We start from the raw sequence: 23,301 nt of genomic DNA, 5'->3' as shown, positions 1-23,301 counted from the left end.
TAGGTTGAAATTTCATCCTGAACCAGTGGTGGCTCTTGAGTGCCTGAGAAAGTGTAATAGAAACCCACTCGACGGGCATGGCAGCACATGCCTGTAATCCCAGCTCTTTGGGAGGCTGAGGCAGATGGATCACTTGAGCTCAGGAGTTTGAGACCGGCTTGGATAACACAGTGAAACCGCATGTCTACAAAAAATACAAAAATTAGGTGACATGTGCCTGTAGCCCCAGCTACGCGGGAGGATCATCTGAGCCCAGGAGGTTGAGGCTTGCAGTGAGCCCTGATGGTGCCCCTGCACTCCAGCCTTGGTGACACGCCAAGACCCTGTCTAAAAGCCACACTCTAGAGGCGGCCATGCCAAACCTTCTGCCAACTTTAGCTCTGACTGGCACCCAGCCTTTGTTAATTAGCATAATAGATGCTAGAAATGGCTTTTCGTCGTGGAACTAGTGGTGGTAAATGTGTCTGGAGTCACTAAAAATAGTGTAAGAGGCGTGAGAATGTAGCACGTCACTTTGCAGGCTGGTACCTCATGCTTAGGATTCCAGAATGTTTTTGCCACGTAGTCTGAATAGTAGGTTTAGCTGAATCCTGCTTTTAGGCTACTTTCTCACCTGCCTCAGGTGAATCTTTCATGCCTGGTGCTGATGGAGCCCTCAGAAGAGGACAGATGGCGGGAAGGTTGGGGGTGCATTGAAGAGGATGGATGCATTGCTTTTCTCTGCTTTTTCAATGAAAGTGATTTCAGCATAACAATACTTCCAGAAATAAGCTATTAACAAATGTAATTTACCTGAACTTTACCTCTTTATCTGAGATGGAGTCTTGCTCTGTTTCCCAGGCTGGAGTACAATGGCACGACCTCAGCTCACTGCAACCTCCGCCTCCTGAGGCAGGCGGCACTACTCCTGGCTAATTTTTGTTTTTTTTAATAGAGACGGGATTTCACCATGTTGGTGAGGCTGGTCTTGAACTCCTGCCCTCAGGTGATCCACCTGCGCCCCAAAGTGCTGGGATTACAGGTGTGAGCCACTGTACTTCGCCTGAACTTACCCTTGAAATGTGAACCAGAAGCTTTTACTTGGGTTTGATTAAAAAACAAAATATGATTTACAGTCTGGTTATTTTTCAATCTATTGCACATATATTAAATCTGTTACAAGATATTTACCTTTGGTTTACAACTATTGCACTATACAAACTTCAGCATGTTAGAAGAAAACATTTCTCTCCTTTTATAAAAAGAAAAATTAAGTTCTATTCCTTTTTGCAGTCCAGAACTGGTATTAAACTACAGGCAGGATGTACTTCCACATGTGTTATTAATGGGGTACCCTGCCAAGGGGTCCCCCTGGATTGATGTCACTGGAGCCCCCATCTAAGCTCTGGCATCACTAACTCTAGAGATAAATGGTCCCATTCTGGAAGACCAGAGCAGAACACCCACCCATATATATAAAAGGCCTCATCAAAGAAAAGTAGCTCCAAAGCAGCAGCTCTGACAACAGGCAGTAAAATCTTGGAGAACAATGTCAGTGCAAGTTTAAAGGACATCTGAAGGAAAAATCCTTTTTCCTTATATCTGTCTTGTGTTGCACCTGCTACCTCATAAATGGTTGCAGCAGAATTGAGCCTAAGACTTCTTTTCATTGTAACATCTCACCTATGTTGGGAGTCACTTAGGGTGGTTGGCAAAATATTAAGGGAAATATTAGAGAAAGTTGTGAGATACAGACTCAAACCTTTTGGAAGGTTGAAAGGTTTTCTCATTAACTTGTAATAATGGAACGGGCTGAAGGCAGCCGGTTCTTAGAGCATTAGGTCATAGCGTGAAGATGAGGGATAATAGAAGCTTCCCCAGTTAAGTCTGTTTACCCCACATTCTTTTGTCTTTAACTAGTTTGTGCTGTCTGGGGGTGGCAGGGGAGGTCGAAGGCAGATTACATATTAATGTTGTTTGTTCTGGGTCTGGAACCAAAGCCTTTATCATTCATAAAACCACTCTTAACCATATTAATTATCCACAAGCATGTTGACTTAGAACCTCTGTTATTAAATCTATACTGAATAAATGCAAGGCGGAACAGCTAGTAAGGGGTCGGGTAGCTGCAATCGCCCTGTGAGAGCAGCTGATGACCCTCTCTAGCCCAGTCATTCACTGTACTTGGTGTGTGAGGGTATTTTATTCATCTGTCGTGGAGTCAGGGTTTGCAGGACAGAGCCCCGCAGGTGGAGACTGATGTCTCACACCTGGTCATGAGATTGGGCTTGGACAACAACCTCTGGTTCTCGCCTGTCTCTGTTCAAGGATTCTGCTGTCTACCCAAGAAAACCCAGGAACTCCAAACAGCCACACTGGCTTCAGTCACCTTGCAAAACTGGCTTTTAGGCTTGTGACCTGACATACATTCTAGAAGTGGAACTTCTTTGGTACAAAGCTCTCCACTGAAATTTCCTAGAAGCTGTCATCCCCTGTACTCCAATGGAACCTATTCCTAGAAGAATAAGAATGCAAACTCACCGTGAAGGGGTCGTAGGAAGGTTCTGGGGGAGCTGAGGCTGTGCTCTCATACATGGGGTTCGAGATACTCTCAGGCTGCTGCTTGCCAAGAGCTGCAACATGAATGTCCTCTTCCGACTGGAAAGGCAAGCATGAGAGGCAGGAGCGTCTCATCCAAGTGGGCAGGTAAAGTAAGCCACCTTTTGCCTCCCTCTGGGAGCGTTTCCTTTTTGTTTGAGATGGAGTCTCGCTCTGTCGCCAGGCTGGAGTGCAGTGGCAAGATGTCGGCTCACTGCAACCTCCGCCTCCCGGGTTCAAGCAATTCTCCTGCCTCAGCCTCCCGAGTAGCTGGGATTATAGATGCCCGCCACCATGCCCAGCTATTTTTTTGTATTTTTAGTAGAGATGGGGTTTCATCGTGTTGGCCAGGATGGTCTCCATCTCTTGACCTTGTGGTCTGCCCGCCTTGGCCTCCCAAAGTTCTGGGACTACAGGCGTGAGCCACCGTACCCAGCCCAGCTGTTCTTTTTTAGCAGTACTTTGTTGAGAGATGATTCACATGTAATAAAATGCACCAACCTTTAGGTTCAGCTCAGCAACATCTCTACCCAGATGTGATCCATCCCCCGGGATGTGTGCACATGCCCTTTGCCTGCCAGTACTGCCACCCAGGGTAACCACTGTTCTGACACCCATCACCCTGGAGTGGTGTTGCCTCTCCTTCAACTTAATGTAAATTCAGTGATACAGCCTGTACACTTTTGCTAAAAATGGGTTTTTTGAGATTTGCGCCTGGAGCTTACAAATATGCAAGTTATCTGCTAGAAGGCAGCAAATGGCTGCCTGGGGGCTCTGCACCACAGCCTTGACCGGGAGTGTTTTGAGGAGGTGGCAGCGGGAGAGGCGGGCCAGAGAAGAAAAGTCCATAGGAGAGGGTGATCCTGCTGTGCCGCTGCCAGGCCGTATTCCTACACAGCCAGCCAGGAGCTGGCCGCTGATGGAGATGCGGACTCAACTGTTCAAACAGAAGTGAGTTCCATGGCTGCAGCATGAAGCCTCTGGCTGTGTAGGGTCCCTAGCCCCGTCCTCCAGTCCTCAGAGCCAGTCTTGATGCCCAAGCTAGGTCTTGGGGTGTGCTTGTGCAGCGAATCCTCCAAGGTGAACGAGACTCCTATCTCCTGGTGAATGTGCCTCCAGGCCAAACCCCTGGCACAGAGGCTCGGGGTCTGTGCTCTCTTTGCCAAGCCCTGTCTCAGCCAGAAAAAGGGACTTGGGAGTACCATTGCTGTTCCTCCTAAGGGCAGGGACCCCACCTAAGCAGCAGTAAGCGTGGGGTGGGTGGCTACCCCTGCTACTGTGTGACACACTGCTCCTGGGTGAGGACTCTGGTGCGGCCAGTCAGCTGAAGCAGCCCAGGGACTGGGTTTTTGGAGAGGACCCCATCATCATGCTCCCCTTTTTCTCTCTCACCTCAAAATGCTGGAAGCCAATTGTTCTCCGGTTTAGCCGAAAGTAAGAATAAGCAGCCAAGGCAACAGCTCCAATGACCAGGATGATGGCGAAGAAGATCCCTGCTCCCAAACCAGTGTGAGTCGAGGTCTGAACACAGAAAGAAAGGAAAGGGGCCCATTCTTAAAACTTCTGACTCCAAAAGGGGAACCCTTGGTGGCCCGAGGCATCCTGGAGCCAGTGGGGATAAAAATACTGATACGTTAACATGTATCTGGCCCTTACTACTGCCAGGGTCTGTTCTAGCACCCTTCCATGAAATAACCCATTGAAGTGTGATTGTAACCCAAAGAGATAGGGACAGTAATTATTGTTCTCATTTTTATGTGGGATAACTGAGGCACAGAGAGGTGAAAAACTTGCCCAATATCACACAGCCAGTCAGTGATAGAAGTGGGCTTTGAACCCCGTCTGGCTTTGGAGCTTCCGTGCTTAACCACTATGCTATGGAACTCTCCAGCAGTTTACCTCTCCCTCATGCTTTCGGGAAAATACTAACCACCACCATCACCAACTTTTATACAGCCTGTACTATGTGTCAGAGACTAAGTGTTTTTCATTTTTAACTTGTAGTCCTCCCCAAAATCTAGGGAGGGAGGGAGGCATTATGAGCTCCATTTTGCAGGTGAGAAAGTTGGGACTCAGAGATGCTACAAAGTGGAGGGGCCAAACCAGAGCTTAGGATTTCTCACTCCCCTTCCAGAGGTTCCTCTGTTGGCCCATCCTCCTGCTTTCGTTCAACAGATTATTAATTGTGACTGATGCTGTGTTGCTAATGCTTGGGAGTGGGGCTGCCAGGAAGCAGGGCTGGGCAGTCCTGAAGCCAGCTACCTTGGAGGTTGGTGGCTTCTCCAGTCTCTGGAGGAGGAGGGTGGAGGATAGGGCTTCTGGTAATGGTTTGCCCCTTGGCAAGTGGGCACCAGGGTTCCTCCTGGCCTGTTACCAGGGATCCTAGATACTCACCACAGGGGCAGGGGGTGCTTTTAAAGGCCTGGAAATGACATGAATGATCCCATTGGAGGCAAAAATGTCCCACTGCACAATGGCTCTTCCATCAACAAACCTGGCCTCCATCTAGGGAAACGAAAAGAGGTTTGATGGCTTTTGCTCTCCGAGCAGGCAGCCCTCCGTGGAAGGCCCCTGAGCCCAGGTTGCTGATTTGTCTTCACTGACAGGCAGCTCAGGACTTCTGAACACATTAGTTGTCCTGTGCCAACAAGCTGATCTAAGGGCTACAGAGAACCTTATGGGTCATTTGTCCAACCCACTTGTCTGATAAGTGATCAGAAGGAAGGTGGCCTGACCCAGATCACCCAGGGAGTGGCTAACCCCGTGCCTGTGGACTCTGGGTCCATGCACTGAACATCACACCACACTGTTAGAAAAGAGATACTTTTAAGTGATCTCCCAGTGTGATTTCCTGGCTTGTGTGGGCAGAAGCTGAGGCCCCATGCCCCTCGCCCCTGCTGAATCACAGTCTTCATTTTAACAAATCTCCAGCAGATTCAAATGCACATTAAATTTTGAGAGGCACTAGTCTAAATTACTGCTCTTAAATAATAGAAATCATTTATGAGATAAACATTTAAAACCAAGATTTATTTGGCAGTTGCTACATGTCAGACACTACTCTCTGCGTGTCTCAAGACTTGAGTCACTGAATCCCCATGGCAGGCTATGATTCAGACATGGTTATCGTCACCGCCAGCACCACGGTCGTCTGCATCAGTATCACTACCACCATCACTGAAGGGGTTCAGAACCTGTCACCCCAAAATAGCGCCATTTTGGGCTGGGCAAGGTAGCTCACGCCTGTAATCCCAGTACTTTGGAAGGCTCACGCAGACTGCGGCCAGGAGTTTGAGATCAGCCTGGCCAACATGGAAAACCCCATGTCTACTAAAAATACAAAAATTAGCTGGGCTTGGTGGTGGGCACCTGTAGTCCCAGCTACATGAGAGGCTGAGGCAGGAGGATTGCTTGAATTTGGGAGGAGGAGGTCGCAGTGAACCGAGATTGCACCGCTGCCCTCAAGCCTGGGCAACAAACAGAGTGGGAGACTGTCTAAAAAAACCCAACAAAACTCACCCCCCAACACACACCATTTTTGCATATTAGTTATTTTGAGCAGGAGGCACTTGAAAAATGGCAATTGTAGGAAGGGTTCTCTGACCACCTCCTTTCTACCTAAAAGCAGGTGATAAAATCTCCAGTGAGAAGGGCGCCCCTTCTGTTCCAGAGGAGAACAACATTCCTATTGGTGACTGGGAGTCGACAAAATGGATCTGGACAAACAAACCCACGGAAATATTCCTTATCTTCCACTGTTTCCACCACCTACATTAGTCATGCCACAGTTTACTGCCCTTAACCGAAACCCCTTTATTTGATCACTTTGCCACAAATAAAAGTATATAAGCTCTTCATCCCAACTGTTCTTTGGGTCTTCATTTTCCATATGATAATTCCCTTGTGCATACAAAAGATTAAATAAAACGCATATTTCTTTCCTTTTTATCTTATTTCTATTTAATTCTCAGGCCCAATCACAGACCCTAAGAGAGTAGAATAAGTTTTTCCTCCCTTATATCACAATCATTAAAATAATGACCTGTACCATCACCATCATCCCCATTTTTCAGATGAGGAAACTGACACACGGCAAAGTGAGATAACTTAAGTCCTTATATTTGGCAAGTGGCAGAACTGGGATTTGTACCGGGGTCATTTGACTTTGGAGCTCATGTTAATGCCTGGAATAGGCTGCGAAGCTGACTGAAACAAAGGTGGAGAATCAGACAGCTTTAAAATGAGTTGATTATCCTTCCCCATTACCAGCTTCTGAGGCTGGCCTATTTCCTAAGGGGTAGGACTGCCTAATTGTCAGGGTGGTATGCTATGGTGGGCAGTTAACCCCATCCCCTATCTGCAGGGTTAGAGTTTATGTTTGCATGATAATGGTTGCCATCTATTAAGCACCTACTGTATGTCAGGAGCTCCAGTTCTCCCAAGAAGCCCAGAAGACTTTTCGTACCTGTTGGCTTGGGTCCTGGCCAGTGGTGATGAGCAGCTTGCTTCCCAGCCTCGTTTGCAGGGTGGTGCCATTGACAAGGTCATTGTAGAAAAACATGCTGACACTGGCGAGGTGGTACTCAATGTCCCGCCCAGACAGGGTCTGAGAAAGGACGAGAAACACAAGAATGCTCTTAAAAGGACAAGCAATATCTTGTCTTTAATGATGGGGATGATGAAGAAAATTGCTTCTCATGGTCTAGGCTTTCCTGCCTCCATGTGGAGATCAGGAAATGTCAAGGTTTTCTCAGGTTTCTGGTTGTCTGGGCTCTGCCAGAGGCCACCTACAGCTAAGATGTGGGATTGAATGTCATTTGTATTGTCTAAAGCAGAGCTTTCCAGTGGTGTTCTAGGAAGAGCAGGTCTTGAGGTAGGCAGAGGTATTGCTCCTCTCAGCCCTCAGGTGGCTGGTGGGGCTGTCAGAGCTTCGGGTCAGCCATCTGTGAATTAAACACTGCCAATCCTCTGTGTGCTGTGACATGAAGAAGGTTGGTGTGGAACACAGATGACCTCAGAGGCCCTGGTTCTTCCCCACTCCCTGCATCCCTGGCCCTTTGCCCCCTATGCTGACTTTGGGCCCAGCCATGTGACCTATCAGGCCAGGGGCACATTAGAAAGGTGACCAACCAGAGGCTTAAGAAGCACTGTCAGACAGGGCCTACTCTTGCCTGTCTCGCTCCCTGCTATCACCCTGAGAACTCGCCTGGACTAGCCTGTTGGCCGATGACAGTCCCACAGAACAGAGCAATCGATGGCCCAGCTAGAGCAGCTGACAGCTGGTCTCAGACCCGAGTGTGCCAAGACCAAGGGAGTGACTGCTGATCTGCAGATGTGTGAGCGAAATAAATGCGGAGCCACTAAGTTTTCAGGTAATTTGTGACGCAGCATTGCTGTGGTGATACATAACGTGCTAGTCTAAAGCGCAGGCACCAGGTATTCAACTCACCTCATTCTCCCCCAGCCCGCTGTTCTGTGGCACGAAGAGGGTGCCGCGGGTGGACAGGTCAGTCAGGTGTTGTAGAAATGTGTGGCCTCGAGCTGAGCTGTTGGAATAGGTCAGCACTTTCTGGGGAGAGGAAGGAAGTCATCAGAATGGCCAGCCCTGGTGTGCAGTGGCCAGGGTGGCTGGAGAAGTTCCTGGGGCGTCACCCATCTGGGAATATTCAGGGTGTTAGCCAACTCAGCCTGCCGCTCCTTTGCTGCGTCTTCTGCCTGTGCCTTGGGAAGGTTTTAGGCCTTTTCCTTTCCTCAGTAAATCCTGTGGTTTAAGACGCAGCCACATGGCAGCCCATCCTCCATATGGCTGCCTGAGCAGCCCTTTGAAAGGTGTGTCAAATCTCAAATCTCCCCAAAATCGTGGCTCCCCACATCACTCAGAGGAACAGTCCAAGTCTTCATAATGGCCCACGAGGCCCAAAGCATGTGGCTGATGTTGCTTCTCTGACCCCGGGCCTAGCTGTCCTCTTGCTCACTCTGTTCTAGCCGTATCAGGCCTCCTTGCTCTTCCTGACTTCCTGGCACGCTCCTGCTGCTCACCCTTCTGCCTAGAATGTTCCTCCCCGAAGTCTGCATGGCTCACTCCATCTCCCCTGTTTACCCTTTGCTCATGTGTCACTTTCTCCCCAAAGCCTGCCCTCATCACTTCACACAGAAAGGGGACACTGGGGCGCCCCTCAGCTCTGCTCCACTTTCTCCATAGGATCTGGATCTATCACCTTCTAGCACTCAACACGATTGATGTGCTTGTTCCATTTATTGTTTGTTTGCCGGTTCACTGATATATCCCAAGCACATGGTAAGTGCTAAATATTCCCTGAACAGGCTGGGTTTGGCGGCTCACACGTATAATCCCAGCACTTTGGGAGGCTGAAGTGAGAGAATAGCTTGAGCACAGGAGTTTGCGACCAGCCTGGCAGCACAGTGAGACTCCATCTCTATAAAAAGTTAAGAAAGTAGCTGGCGTGGTGGTGTGCGCTTACAGTCCTAGCTGCTTGGGAGGCTGGGGTGGGAAGGTCCCCTGAGACCAGAAGGTCGAGGCTGCCATGAGCCAAGATCGTGCCATTGTATTCCAGCCTGGGCAACACAACAAGACTCTCTTAAGAAAAGTTTTATATATATATAAAAATATATATATTTTTTATATAAAAAAATATATATTTATATATATAATATATATATTTTATATATATTTCCCCACCCCCACCTGGGGCTACTGAGGCCCAGAGAAGGTAGGTAATTTGCTGAAAATGTTTTGTTCTGACACCGTCTTTTCTTTGAAATGCTGTTGCAAGCCAAGCTCCCACAGAGCAGAAAGATTAGTTTGAGTGTTCATCTTTAGTGCATTTAATGGTAGTCCTGATTTTTATATCAGTGAGATGGATCTCTTTGGTCTGTGGACAATGGCTCTCCATTTTGGGGTCCTTGGTCTTACTTCATGGATCCCACGAGCCCTCGAATCATGCCCAGTACCCTCTCCTCCTGTGGTCACTGATTGTAGGTTCTCCTGGGAACACTGGCCCAGTCACTGGCTGCCCTTGTTTCCTATTGTAAAGCATGAGGAGATGGCTGGAAGCAGGCAGTCTGAGACTGAGCCCAGCCCTGATGAGTTAGGCTATGTCCTTGGCCTTGGTAAGCCTCAGTTTCTTCATCTAAAAAGTGGATATAGAAGTGACCTTATACAGTTACATGAGGACTTAGTCCTTCTAACAAGTATTCATGGAGCACCTGTCATGTGTCATCCTATCTGAGGGCTGGGGAGACAATAGTCAAGGCAGAGAAAATCCTTTCCCTTATCGAACTTACATTCTATGGCCTGAATGAAATGTCCTTGTAAAAGGCTCAGTACAGTGCCTAGTACAAAGTACACACTCAAGAAATGTTAGCTGCTGTTTTTGTTGTTGTTGTTATCACTATTAGCTCAGTTTTGTGATCAGTCAGCACCAAACCTTTCTCCAGATGGGGCTTCCTCTTCATTGGACATGACTTGTAGAATGTTGACTAAGTGCAAGATGCAAATTGACTCTATGTTAATTTGGCTCACTGGGTGATCACCAGGCAGGCTTAGCTCACTATGTCCATGAAGAAGAGTAAAGAGTGTCTCATTTGTGTAGCTCATTCTCTTAAACTGTTCCAGATACAAACAGAGATAATAATACCAGCTCACATCAGCATAGAATTGTCCATGTACAGACCACAGGTCTAAATGCTTCACAAATATTAACTCATTTCATGATCACAATGAATCTACATGGTTGATGCTGCTATCATCTCCATTTTATAGATGAGGAAACTGAGTCCCAGAGAGGAAAGTAACTTCTTTAAGGTTATGCAAGTGAGTGACAAACCAGGCTTTAGATTCAGGCAAGGTGGTCCAGCCCCCGTGCTTTTAACCATGACTGTGGCCTTCAGCTTAAGGCCTCACCCCTCTAACACCTGCTTTGAGGCCACCCCTCCCTGCCCGAGACAAACCAAGCAGACGTAGTACATACCGTCAGGAAGTTTGTGAGTGAGGGGAGGGACATCAGGACCTGCAGCAGGTTGCCACTGCACGAGAAGCCATCTCCCACATAGCCCACCTTGCAGGTGCAGTTCACATCTGCAGGGCAGAAGCACACAGGGTCCCACACAAGTAGGGGAGGGGCCAGGGCTGCCCTGCTCCCACTAGGAGAGTGACTGGCCAGGCTGAGGATTGCTTAGCAGCTGCATGGCCTGGAACCTGAAGTGTAGCTGGGGCAGTTACCTTTCATCCGATAGCAGAAGACATCCCACATTTCACTCTTGTTGGGTCTAGGTCCATAGTCCACTATCCCAACCACACCAGAGCCACAGTTTTGGGAGGCGAAGGCTGTGGGGTAGGCAACTTGCCCACTCTCCAGCCAGCCTGCGGAGCACAGGTGGTACTTGGCCTGCAGGGATACAGACGATACAGACATGGCCACGGGTCAGCTGCAACTTCATGTGTTGTGGCATCATTTAGTTAATGTCTGACTCCCCATTAGACCATAAAACCCATAGAGTAAGTCTCATTTTGCCTATTGTACCTCTGTGCCTGGCACACAGTAGGTGGTCATTAGATGTTTATTGATTGATTGAGCCCCTGGGTGAACAAAAGTGTCCTCTCTTTCTTGTAGTGCCCAGGTTCTTCATACTCATTTCTATTCTTTCTGCTGTTGAGAAAGAATTTGCTGTCATCCATTTACCCTAGGTGCACGTTTTTCTGCTAATGGGTTGACAGAACTCTGATTGACGACAGAATTCTAATTTTTTTTTTTTTTTGAGGTGGAGTCTCACTGTGTCACCCAGGCTGAGGGGCAGTGGCATGATCTTGGCTCACTGCAACCTCCACCTCCTGGGTTTAAGCAATTCTCCCATCTCAGCCTCCTGGGTATTTGGGATTATAGGCACGCACCACCACATGCAGCTAATTTTTGTATTTTTAGTAGAGACGAAGTTTCACCATGTTGGCCAGGCTGGTCTCAAACTCCAGACCTCAAGTGATCCACTCACCTTGGCCTCCCAAAGTGCTGGAATTACACACATGAACCACCCTGCCTGGCCTAGAACATTAATTCATAATAATATCATCACCTTCATCATCATCATCATAATTACTGTCATCCTCACCATCATCACCACCACCATCATCATCGTAATACTTACTGAGAGCTTATCTGGGTCAGGTTCTCTTGCAAGAGCTTTTCATGTGTACCTTTAACCCTCAATCAACCCTATGAGTTGGGAACTTTTAAAATCCTTATACAATTGAGAAAATTGAGGCAAAGAGAGGTAACTTGCTCAAAGTTACACAACTGGCAAATGGCAGAGCTGTCATTAAACCCAAGTGGTCTACTATTTCAGATCTATTAATCATCTTAAAAACTGAGTTCCTACTGTGTGCCATATTACATTTAGTCCTTCCACAAACATTCCAGGTAAAACAGAGGTTTTAGTGGCTTGATCAAGGCCATACAACCAGCAAGCAGGAGAGCAGAGATTCAGACTCTCCATGAGTCTGATTCCTGGCATCAAAGACTGTTCCTTGGCAAAGAAATACCAGGTCTGAAAAAGATTTGTTAGTGATGGAAGTTGGAGAAGGGGCTTTAAAATCATGCCTGCTAGGCATTCATCTCCTCTGCTCCCAGTGATAAACCACCAGCCTGGAACTCCAACCTGCTAACTTTTCCAAATGGGTAGGACTTCTAGTTTTAGAAGCTAAGAGAGCAGCAACTGACAAAGAGCTCCATTTCCTTCCTGCCGGGTCTGAAAGCTTGTGCAATCTCTATTGATTCTTTTCACAGTCCTTCCAGCCACAGAGAACCCCAGCTATTCCAGGGAAACACCACTGCTTTGTGGGTTCAGGGACATCCACCCTAGACTTGTGGTTATTGTTGTCTTTCTGGTTTGCAGCTGCGAGGTAGGCACTTCCAGTCTCTGCCTCTGCCTTGGCAGTTGAATGTCATGGTTGAAATAGACTTTTAAGAGTCAGGTCTACACTTAAATAATTGATCTGCCACCTCTTGGCTGGGTGACATCAGGCACAGTACTTAAACTTTCTAAGCCTCAGTTTTCCTATTTGTAAAATGGAAAGAGTACCATCTGCCCGGCCTTCAGAGATGTTGTGAGGAGGGACAATAATATCAACGAAGCGCCCTGCACAGTCCCTGACACATAATAGACATCCAATAAATGGACGTGGTGACTTTATCATTGTTCTGGGAGCTATCTACACTCCTCTGCATGAAAGCAACATCTCAAGTCTCCCGCATCTTAAGAAGGGGCTGCACTTCCGCCTCTGCAGACTCTGCCTGCACAGGATCCGCTAACGGAGGACCCACCTTCTGGGCATAGGAGAGCTGGCTGTAGGTTGCCATGGTTGCAGATTCGTTGGCACAGGCCTCTCTGGCTTTGTCAAAGGTCAGCTTATACTGGCCCAGTGGGGAGCGTAGATGGAACACCCCAACAGTGGTATCTGGATGAAGAAGGAGAGGAATCGCCAGGTCAGCCCACATGATTGGCAGTGTTTCCAACAAAGGACTGGGAAGACTTGAAAAACGAAGGCCAGCTATATCCCAGGGTGTCTTCAGAAGCCATTTCTTCAAGTTATGTTGAAGTACATCATTTAAAATATTTCTTTCTTTTCTAATATTAGCATATGTTCATTGTAGAAATTAGGGCGATACAGAAAAGTAAAAAAAATTAACAAAAACCACTTATAATTCTATTCTCCAGAAATAATCATTACTCTATGGCTAACATTTTGGTGTATTTCCTTCTAGAATTTTACTTTATTTTTTGGTAAATTTTTATTTTGATATAATTTGACATTCTTTTCCATCTTCTTTTCTATTCATTCATGTTATATAATAAATGTGGTAGCATACTACTGATATAGTTTTCAGAAATCTTTTCAAAACTGAACATTAAATCATAATTACATCCCAATATTATAAATTTTCTCTGGTAAGATGATTTTCTTCTCCTCCCCATATTTATAATTGAAAAATTTTTGTGAACTTTACAGCTATAAAAAATACATTAAAGTGAGTTTCTGCCTAGGGCCCTGTGTGTTTTCTGACCCCTGCTGTGCCTTTAAAAAAAAGTCTTAAAAATTCATTTCCCCCTAAGATTCTGAAAGACTTTAATCCTTTGTTCATGGCTGATATCTTTGCCAACCAAACAATTCAGTGCAGAGACCAGCAAAAAGTTCAGGAACCAAGTCACATTTTTATATTGTTAAGTTCATTGTATAATGCCACAAAAAGGATACTTTCTACACCAAAGAAGATAAAGTTTTTCTTGTTTGAACATATTTCAATAGTACAATGCATAAGTCAAATGATCTTGGCCATATCTGAAATGCAAACAGCAATTTAACCGCTTGGAGAAGTACCAAAAAGTGTTCCTTGTCTCTTTATTGAGACAACAAAATACTTGATAATGAATTTGAGTAGATGCATATCAATAGATTTTCTCATCATTTACTATTAGATAGATATGTTATTTCCAATTTTCTATGATGTTAAATAACACTGGAATGGGTATGCTTATCTTTATTCAATTCTCAGATTATTTCTGTAGGATGGGGTCCTAGAAATGGAACCATCAAGTCTCAGTATGAGTTATTTTAAGGCTCTCTGCTGCATGCATTACCAAATCGGTTGCCGTGAAGGCAGTCTGCCCTCCTATGAACCGTGTAAGAGGAGGCGCTTGCTCCTGAATGTGGGATGGTTCTGTAACCGTGCCTGCAGGGAAAGCTGGGGCATTCTCCCAAGCTAATGGTAACCACACAGCTACAACAGAAGGCAGGTCCAACATGATGCTCAGTCACTTGGTATCACTGCCAACATTTTCTTGGCATTCATAAGAAAACAGAAGAGAAAAGCCTGTAGGAGAAGCCGGACCACGCTTTATGAGCTGGGTAGATTTCCACCTGTAAGTGGGCTTTGGGAGCAGGCGGGACTGGCTGAATGAATTGTATCCTAAAGAAAAAACCAAGCTCTTCTTGACTTCATACTCCCAGGGGCAAATAACTTCCAAATCAGCTGTTCCCAGCTGTGAATTTTTGTCCCCATCCTAAGTGGCAACTGACCATAAAATCTGCTTGGAAGTGACCCCTATACGTAGATCATAGAATGTCCCCAACCAAGCTTTCAAACCTCTTGTCATCTTCCCTTCCCAAGTGCTTTAACCCAACACCACCACTGCATTTGGTCTCAGGATGGAAACTTCATGTCTTGGCTGAGCCTTTTTATTTCTCTATTCTGTGTCCGTTGTTAGTTCTTTCAACCTCATCTCACTCCTCAGTACAGACCCTGCCACGAGGGGGTCACAGCCTTCATGTCTCTTCCTCATGGCTTCGTCTTTCTCAGCTGACCCTTGATCATTCTTTCCTGGCCAGGCTATCCCTGTCGGCAGAAATGCCTTGCTAGCTCCTCTATGTTTAGCCTAATTCAAGCCTCAAGGAAGTCTCCACCAGAGACCACATCTGTCAAACAAACCCAATCCTGGAGATACCGAATACCTACTGATCAGCCATGATGTGCAGCGCCCTGAGTCACTTTCTGAACCACTGAAGTCTCTCTGCCTTGGCTGGGGACTATGTGGGTCCATTCTGGCCTCCTCCATTGGGTTTCAAGTTGTCCTATTGCCCATACCTCTGCACTTCTATGTGGCTTTTCACTTTCCTCAGCCTCCCAAGTAGCTGGGATTATAGGTGCATGACCACCACACCAGGCTAATTTTTTGTATTTTTAGTAGAGTTGGGGTTTTGCCATATTGGCCAGGCTGGTCTCAAACTCCTGACCTCAAGTGATCCACCTGCCTCGGCCTCCCAAAGTGTTGGGATTACAGTGATGAGCCACCGCGCCTGGGCTGTTTTTGTTTTCTTCTTTCCCTTAAGGGTCCCTTCCCCATGCCTGAGGAGAAGGGTGGTTTGGGCCATAGGCCCTGGTCACACTGACCTTGGAAGTGGAGGTCGACACAGTTGGCGTCCGCATGGCACTGCCCGTTGTCCTGTAGGCAGCGGTCAATGGGCAGCTGCTCCAGCTCACAGTTCAGCCCATCTCCCACATAGTGACTTTTACACTGACACTTGTGCTTGCCCTGTGGAGGGAGGGTGGGAAGAGATGAGAAAGGTCCTTCTCTAGGACGCCAGCATGCCCAAGTGCCCACAGAACCAACTTCCAGCCTAGGAGGTGTTCAGATGGACCAAGAGACTGTGCCTCTTCTGTCCAGTGGGAATAACTGCTATGTCCTGCTTTCATCCAGGCTTACGACGAAACCTCATCCTTTACATCTCAGGTCAAATGCGGCTTCCTCAGAGACAGCTTCCCTGACCACCCTACATAAGTAGCTTTTCCATTCCCTTCTATCACACTGGTTTGATTTATGTTCTTCACAGGGCTCCGCATGCTCTCTGAAAAAATTCTGCACATTCATTTCTGTACCATGTAATGCCCCCACCCTCTACTTGTACACAGGCTCTGGGACAGCAGGGACTCTGTCTTTCTGTTGCTGTGTCCCTGGGACCTGCAAGAGCACATAGTAGGTACTCAATAACCACTGGTTGAATCAGTGAATGATCTCCTTTAATTCCCATAACAACTCTATGACGTCTGTGTAATTATGAGGCCCACTTTACAAATGAGAAAACTGGGGCCCAGAGAGAGTAATAGCCAGCTCCACATCACACAGCTTGTCTGTCCAGGAGGTAAGGTGCAAAGGTAGTCAGACTTTAGAACCACATTTGTAACCAGGAATGGACATTATCTTGCATCATCTTCCCTTCCCACCAGATAAAGGGGCACTGATGTCATTCTAGAAATACCTGCGTAAGGGCCCAAACCTGCACTTTTCATGCCGTGTCTTACCAGCTTTTTGTTTTAATAAGCCTTTTATTTGGGATAATTTTAGATGGATAGAAGGGTAGCAAAGAGAGAACTCTCCTATATTCTCCACCCACTTTCCCCTGATGTTCAACATAACTATAGCACATTTATCAGAGCTGAGAAATTAATGCTGGTATATTACTGTTAACTAAGCAACACACTTAAGAATTTCACCAGCTCTTCTGCAGACATCCTTTTCCTGCCTAGGGGACCACATTGCATTTAGTGCAGTGATTTTTAACAAGAAACAGGCTGTGCTAGAAGAAATTCTTAGGGAGAGCCCAGGAGGTAAGCAAGTCTGGGAAGTGCAGAGGCAAGGAGGCGTGAAGCCCAAGGGGCTGCTCCCAAATTCCCCTGGGGAAGAGCTACTCACCGGGCCTGTCATCTTGCAGGTGGCATGCTCGTGACACCCTCCATTAAGGCCGTCTGCGCAGGGGTCTATCTCTATGCAGCTGTGCCCATCCCCTTTGTATCCCTTCTGGCAGCTGCATGAGACCTTCGTGCCCTTCTGGGAGCATTTGGCCACCTCTGCACAGCCCCCGTTGTCCTGTTTGCAGAAATCCACAACTGCAAGAGCAGAGGAGAGAGGGCTCAATTTACCACCTTCTGTGGAACTAGGACTTCAGGACATGGTATGGGTCACCCCAGCACCATTGGTGCTGGGTGAGTTAATGGCCCCTATGTGTTCATGCCTTCTCGCCCCATGCCCTATGGCCTCTGTACTGGCCTTTGCAACATGAACATTTTTGTGACACCCTCATAGACGAAGCCTGATGACATCTGTCCACTTTTGCCCCCTTCGTCATATACCTCTAGGCTTGACTTTGGTATTAACAGAATAAGTTTGAATTTTAATATTAGGACTGTGTTTGTTTGTATGTGTGTATGTGTGTGTGTGTGTGTGTGTATGTAGAGTTAGTGCAATATTGAGCACCCTGTGAGACAGACATTGTTATTCCCATTCTGTAGAAGAACAAACTGAGACGCAGCTTAACTGACCTGACAAAGGTAAAACAGCTAGAATGTGGCAGGGCTGAGATATACACCCAGGTTGGTTTGGCTCCAAAGTCCATGCTTTCCCCACTGTGCTGCCTTTTAGAACCTTTGTTTTTTAAGATCCCCCAAATATGGACCCAACAATAGATTAGCTCCAGCCTCAGGAGTAGCTGAAAAGGTCTGCATTTATGCAGCCATTTGAGACCCTGGAAGAATAAACACAAGGATGAGAAGCCTCATTCTAAGGATGGGAGGGTAGGAAGAGAGAATCTAGGTCTCTGTTACCATTGTTGAATGCTGACTCACTCCTGGAATGCCTTGTAGCTGCTAAAAGAACAGGTATAGCAAGATCTAATTTTTGTAAAGTATATCTCTCTATGTGAATATCCATAAAAAATGTTAGAAAGTATGTGTGGCTGAGATTGCTAATTTTCCTTCAATACCTCCTCTTTTTTTTTTTTTTTTTTTTCTTATTCAGAGTCTCGTTCTGTTGCTCAGACTGGGGTACAGTGGCCTGATCTCAGCTCACTGCAACCTCTGCCTCCCGGGTTCAAGTGATTCTCCAGCCTTAGCCTCCTGAGTAGCTGGGATTACAGGTGCCTGCCACTATGCCTGGCTAATTTTGTATTTTTAGTAGAGATGGGGTTTCGCCATGTTGGCCAGGCTGGTTTCAAACTCCTGACCTCAGGTGATCTGCCTACCTTGCCCTTCCAAAGTGGTAGGATTACAGCCATGAGCTACCGTGCCCAGCTTATCTTTTTTTTTTTCTATAATAATTGATTTTCAGGTGGGCTCATGGGTTGCCCAATAAAAGACTACATTTCCCAGGCTCCCTTGCAGCTAGGCATGACAGAAGAGATTCCAGCCAATAGGATGGGAGCAGAAGTGATTTTAGCAAATTCCTAGTTTGCGTTCTTAAACGCATCCTTCCTTCCATCCTGCTGTCCCAGTCGGGTTTATGGTACTGGCCACCTCAGGCAAGGTGAGTGAATGATGGCAGAGTCACAAGATGAAAGGAGTTCAGGCCCCCAAATGACCTTTCAGAGTGAAACTGTATTAGCCCTGGATGCCGCCAACCTGCTATGTAGACAATAGGAAGCATCTGCCTTATTTATGCTGCTGTTCATTTGGGTCTCTGCATGGCTGAGCCTATATCCTAACTACCGCAGATAGATGTTGCCACGTTCACAGTGGTTCTCACCTGGTGGTGAGAGTATGTTTAGGTTTAACTTAAAAAAAATAGTGTTGTGTATTTTCTGATTTTTTGAAGGCTGGGTTACTTGTAGAGTTAGAAAAACGCTCTAAAAGTAGCTGGGCATGGTGGTGCATGCCTATAAAACCAGCTACTTGGGAGGCTGAGGCAGGAGAACTTCTTGAATCTGGGAGGTGAAGGTTGTAGTGAGCCAAGATCGTGCCATTGCACTTCATCCTGGGTGACAAGAGTGAAACTCCATCTCAAAAAAAAAAAAAAAGAAAGAGAGAAAGAAAAACACTCTAAAGTGCATCCCAGTTTGCAAAACAATTTTGAAATCCTGACCTGGAAAGTGAGCAGATCAAGCAGGAGCACACCCATTAAGGAAACTGAGTCACAGAGAGGGTAGGTGCTGCTAAAGTGGCCCAGACAGGAAGGAGGGCCAGGATGAAGCCCAGGCACCATGAGCAAGTCCTGCTCCTGTCCCACACCACGCTGCTGTTTCACCTGTGCACAAAGGTGGCTCACCTGTGCATGTGATTCCGTCACCTTCATAATCCAGGTTACATTCACACGTGTTGTTCTCTTTACAGGTGGCATGAACAGAACAAGGAGGCGTACACACTACAGGCAAAGCTGCAAAGAAAGGGGCCACTTTCATCCTGCACCCATGGTGTGAAGAGTTAAAACCCAGCTAAGGAGACTTCCCAAGACTCTGGACCCCTGCTGTGTTCACAAGAGCCCTCTGCAGCAGGAAGATGGGGTGATTTGCTAAGATCTTCTCCAGCCTTGCAGATTCTGGGATTCTAGAATTACTCTTTTATAGTAACACATGATCTCTGCAATGGCATTGAGATTCATATGAGAAAAATGTTTTTTAGGGGATATCAATTGAAACTTTATATCACAAAACTTATTAGCAGGAATGAACTTGGCCTCTCTGGCTCTAAGGACAGGGGTTCCAGCTGGAGATGGTTAAACTGGAGGAGAAATTCCACGGCCTTCTGAAAGCACCACTGAGCTAGGGAGACATCTGGAGCTTTGATGTTGACTGGGGCTGCAGTGCATGCAGGCAGCAGGAAGCACTGGTGTTTAGGGGAGGCAGCAGGAGGAGGGAGATGGGAGGAGGGAGGAGAAAGGAGGGAGGAGGGAGGAGGCAGGAGCAGCAAGGAGCAGGAGGAACTCAAGTTAGCCATACTGTTGTAAGCTGTGAAACTTCAGGTTGCTAAAGCCCACAGGAAGGGCCTCGCCATGCCCTCTGACCCCAGGGAGGATGAAATGACAGTCATTCACGTAGGATAATTCAACCAGTGCATTTCAGACCTACCAGAACACAGGGCTTTGGGTATAAAGGAGACTTCAGAAAAGTAGCAGTTTAGTAAGGATTGAGCTATGACAATGATGATAATGGTGACAGTGATAATGGCAGCTGCTTGTTTTGGGCATCTGCATACACTGGGAACTTCAAAACCATGCGCTCTGACCCTCCCAGCAATCTTTCCTTGCAGAATGTGTAGCATGTAGTTCTTTTTAAGGATGAGCAAGTCAAGGCTCAGAAAGCATGGAATATCTAAGGCCATTCATCTAGTAAGCAGCAGAACCAGGGGTCAGACCCTGGTCTTCGGCCTCCAAAGACTGCATTTTACATGAAACTACTCAGCCTCTGCGTCAGTACCCAACTGGGCCCCAAAACCACCAAGACGAGGCAGTCCTTGCCTGAGCCTGGGATTCTGTGCTTGAGGTGGGTCCTATAATCACACAGGATGGCATGCTAGTTTCATAGGTTTTGAGTTAAATCTTTTCTTCTAGTTTTACTGTAAGTCTCCATCCTCCTAAGGTCCAGGGCTACAGATCCAAATCATCTTTACCACGTGGAAACCGGAACACCTGCTTTGTCACTTTTTTCAGATGTCCCTCAGACCCCCAGCCTCACTTGTATGCTCTCGGCAGTGTCCACTGCAGCCCTGGGCTTCCAGCAGCTGGCCACTCCCATGACAGACCTGCCTGAGTGTCACACAAGGGGCCTGTCCACCCCGTTTCGCAGAAGCATTGCCCAGAGCCCGTGATGCCATCATCGCACTGTCCATGGTCCGAGCAGCGGCAGGCTGTAAACAAATTAGGATGCAATCAGTAATCAGAGGTCGAGACTCAGTCCACCAGCTCCCCGACCCCTTGTTGGCTGTGCATTTTCAGTTGTGGGAGGTACCCATGCTTATGTCACAGTCACTCATTCATTCATTGAAACATCCAAAAAATAACTTATTCAGGGACTATCACAGGCCAGGCCCTGCTAAGCAATGAGGTTACAGGGAAAAACATAATAGAGAAAGCTCCTGTTCTCACGGGGCTTACAGCCTCAGAGTGCCCAGCTACTGAACATGTAATTATAAATGTGATGAACGTTATAATCACAGTAGAGAGGGTCATGGGGTGTGCATTTTGGGGAGATAATCTCATCTAGGGCTTCCTAATGGAGAAATCTATTTAAAATTTTGGCTGCGTGTGGTGGCTCATGCCTATAATCCCAGCACTTTGGGAGGCTGAGGTGGGAGGATTGCTTGAGGCCAGAAATTCAAGATCAGCCTGGGTAACATGGTGCAACCCCGTATCTATAAAACAACAACAAAAAGGCCAAACAAAAATTAGCTGGCTGTTGTGGTACATGCCTTTAGTCCCACCTACTCAGGAGGCTGAGATGGGAGGACTGCTTGAGCCCAAGACGTTGAGGCTGCAGTCAGCTGTGATCACACCCCAGCCTGGGTGACAGGATGAGACCCTGTCTTAAAAAGAAAAAAAAAAAAGGAAAATTGTGGCCAGGTGCAGTGGATCATGTAATTCCAGTGCTTTGGGAGGCTGAAGCAGGAAGATCGCTTGAGGCCAGGAGTTTGAGACCGGCCTGGGGAACACAGGGAGACCCAATCTCTACCAAAAATTTAAAAAATAAAAAATTAATTAGGTATGGAGGCATGTGCCTGTGGTCCTAGCTACTCAGGAGGCTGAGGTGGGAGGATTGCCTGAGCCCAGGAGTTTGAGGCTGCAGTGAGTCATGATTGAGCCACTGTATTTCAGTCTGGGTAACAGAGATTTTGTCCAAAAAAAAAATAAAAAAGGTAACATTAAAAAATACATACCACGCCAGGTGTGGTGGCTCACACTATAAGCCCAGCACTTTGGGAGGCCAAGGTGGGTGGATGACCTGAGGTCAGGAGGTCGAGACCAGCCTGGCCAACATGGTGAAGCCCTGTCTCTACCAAAAATACAAAAGTTAGCTGGGTGTGGTGGTGGGTGCTTATAATGCCAGCTACTCAGGAGGCTGAGGCAGGAGAATCGCTTGAATGCTGAAGGCAGAGGTTGCAATGAGCTGAGATTGTGCCACTGCACTCTTGCCTGGGCAACAAGAGCGAAACTCTGTCTCAAAAAAAATGTACTAATTTCACCACTTGTCACCATCTCCAGCACTACTGCGCTGTCACCATTAGCTACGGCCTAAATTGTTACATCATCTTCCCCAAGGGGCCCTGCTTCTGTGCCTGTTCCCCTACAGATACCCTCACCAGAGCCATCCTTTCTAACCTCTTCCCAACACCCCTCTGTTCACAACGCTTTGCTGGCCTCCTGTCACACGTACAGCCTTTCATTGGCCAAGACGATCTGGCCCCTGGTGACCTTCAGATTGCATTCTCTTCCTCTTCCTCTCTGCCTCCTCTTTGCCCACTCTGCTCAGCCACTCTGGTGGTCTTGCTGTTCCTGGCACACCAAGCCGGCTCCTGTCCTGGAGCCTTTGCACTTGCCCCTCCTGCCTCCAGGAGAGCAGTTCCTCTGGTCTGCACAGTCTACTAGCTATACATGGCTATTTAATTAAACATTTGGTTCCTCAGCCACACATTTTGGGTGCCCGATGGCCACATGTGGCTGTGGCTACCACACTGGCCAGTGGAGTCATGGAGTGTTTCCCGCACTGCCAAAAGTTTGGTTGGCCTGGTCTTCATACCTCATGCCTGGCCCACTCGTGTCCACCAGGTCTCCACTCAAATATTCCCTATGTGAGGGGTCTTCTAAAACAATGTCTCCTTTCATTCTTGAACCTTCTACCTGGTTCTTTGCTTTTATATCCTTTATAACTATTTTTTAGAAAAATTTGTTTCTGTAACAAAGGCTGAGGCCTTTTGAGAGCTGGGATTTTGTCCCTGTCGGTCCCCAAACCACAAACCCCTAGACATTAGAAAAATTCAGCTGGGTACGGTGGCTTATGCCCGTAATTTCAGCAATTTGGGAGGCTGAGGTGGGTAGATCACCTGAGGTCAGGAGTTCGAGACTAGCCTGACCAACATGGAGAAACCCCATCTCTACTAAAAATGCAAAATTAACTGGGTGTGGGAGTGCATGCCTGTAATCCCAGCGACTCGGGAGGCTGAGGCAGGAGAACCGCTTGAACCCAGAAGGTGGAGGTTGAAGTGAGCTGAGATTGTACCATCGCCCTCCAGCCTGGGCAACAAGAGCGAAACTTTGTCTAAAAAAAAAAAAAAAAAAAAAAGAAAAAGAAAAATTCCTGGCTGTTGAGCAAATCACTTAAGCTCTTTGTACCTTGGTTTCTTCATCTGCTAATTGCGGATAAAAACAGTACCTATCTCAAAGGGTGGGTAAGAG

The 23,301-nt window shown here is 47.1% G+C and overlaps 1 protein-coding gene across 2 annotated transcripts in view; it reads right to left on the bottom strand.

Moving 5' to 3' along the window:
- The window catches only part of STAB2 (stabilin 2), a 169,441-nt gene that overhangs the window by 1,152 nt on the left and 144,988 nt on the right, over positions 1-23,301 (bottom strand). Inside the window, exons 57-68 of one of the 2 annotated variants that reach the window (XM_032299531.1) lie at positions 20,655-20,759; positions 19,183-19,290; positions 16,840-17,033; positions 15,540-15,681; positions 12,915-13,048; positions 10,820-10,985; positions 10,569-10,675; positions 8,027-8,146; positions 7,043-7,183; positions 4,972-5,082; positions 3,970-4,098; positions 2,521-2,637 (exon numbers count right to left, since the gene is read on the bottom strand). In XM_032299531.1, the coding sequence (XP_032155422.1) occupies positions 2,521-2,637; positions 3,970-4,098; positions 4,972-5,082; positions 7,043-7,183; positions 8,027-8,146; positions 10,569-10,675; positions 10,820-10,985; positions 12,915-13,048; positions 15,540-15,681; positions 16,840-17,033; positions 19,183-19,290; positions 20,655-20,759 (1,574 nt within the window). Of the gene's footprint in view, positions 1-2,520; positions 2,638-3,969; positions 4,099-4,971; positions 5,083-7,042; positions 7,184-8,026; positions 8,147-10,568; positions 10,676-10,819; positions 10,986-12,914; positions 13,049-15,539; positions 15,682-16,839; positions 17,034-19,182; positions 19,291-20,654; positions 20,760-23,301 lie in introns of those variants that run through there. The other variant, XR_004275576.1, reaches the window with a different exon arrangement.

This window comes from Sapajus apella, unplaced genomic scaffold (assembly GCF_009761245.1).
Source record: "Sapajus apella isolate SASKATOON/1434 unplaced genomic scaffold, GSC_monkey_1.0 scaffold2, whole genome shotgun sequence".
NCBI classification, from domain to species: domain Eukaryota; kingdom Metazoa; phylum Chordata; class Mammalia; order Primates; family Cebidae; genus Sapajus; species Sapajus apella.
This window is presented reverse-complemented; position numbering and strand designations above follow the sequence as displayed.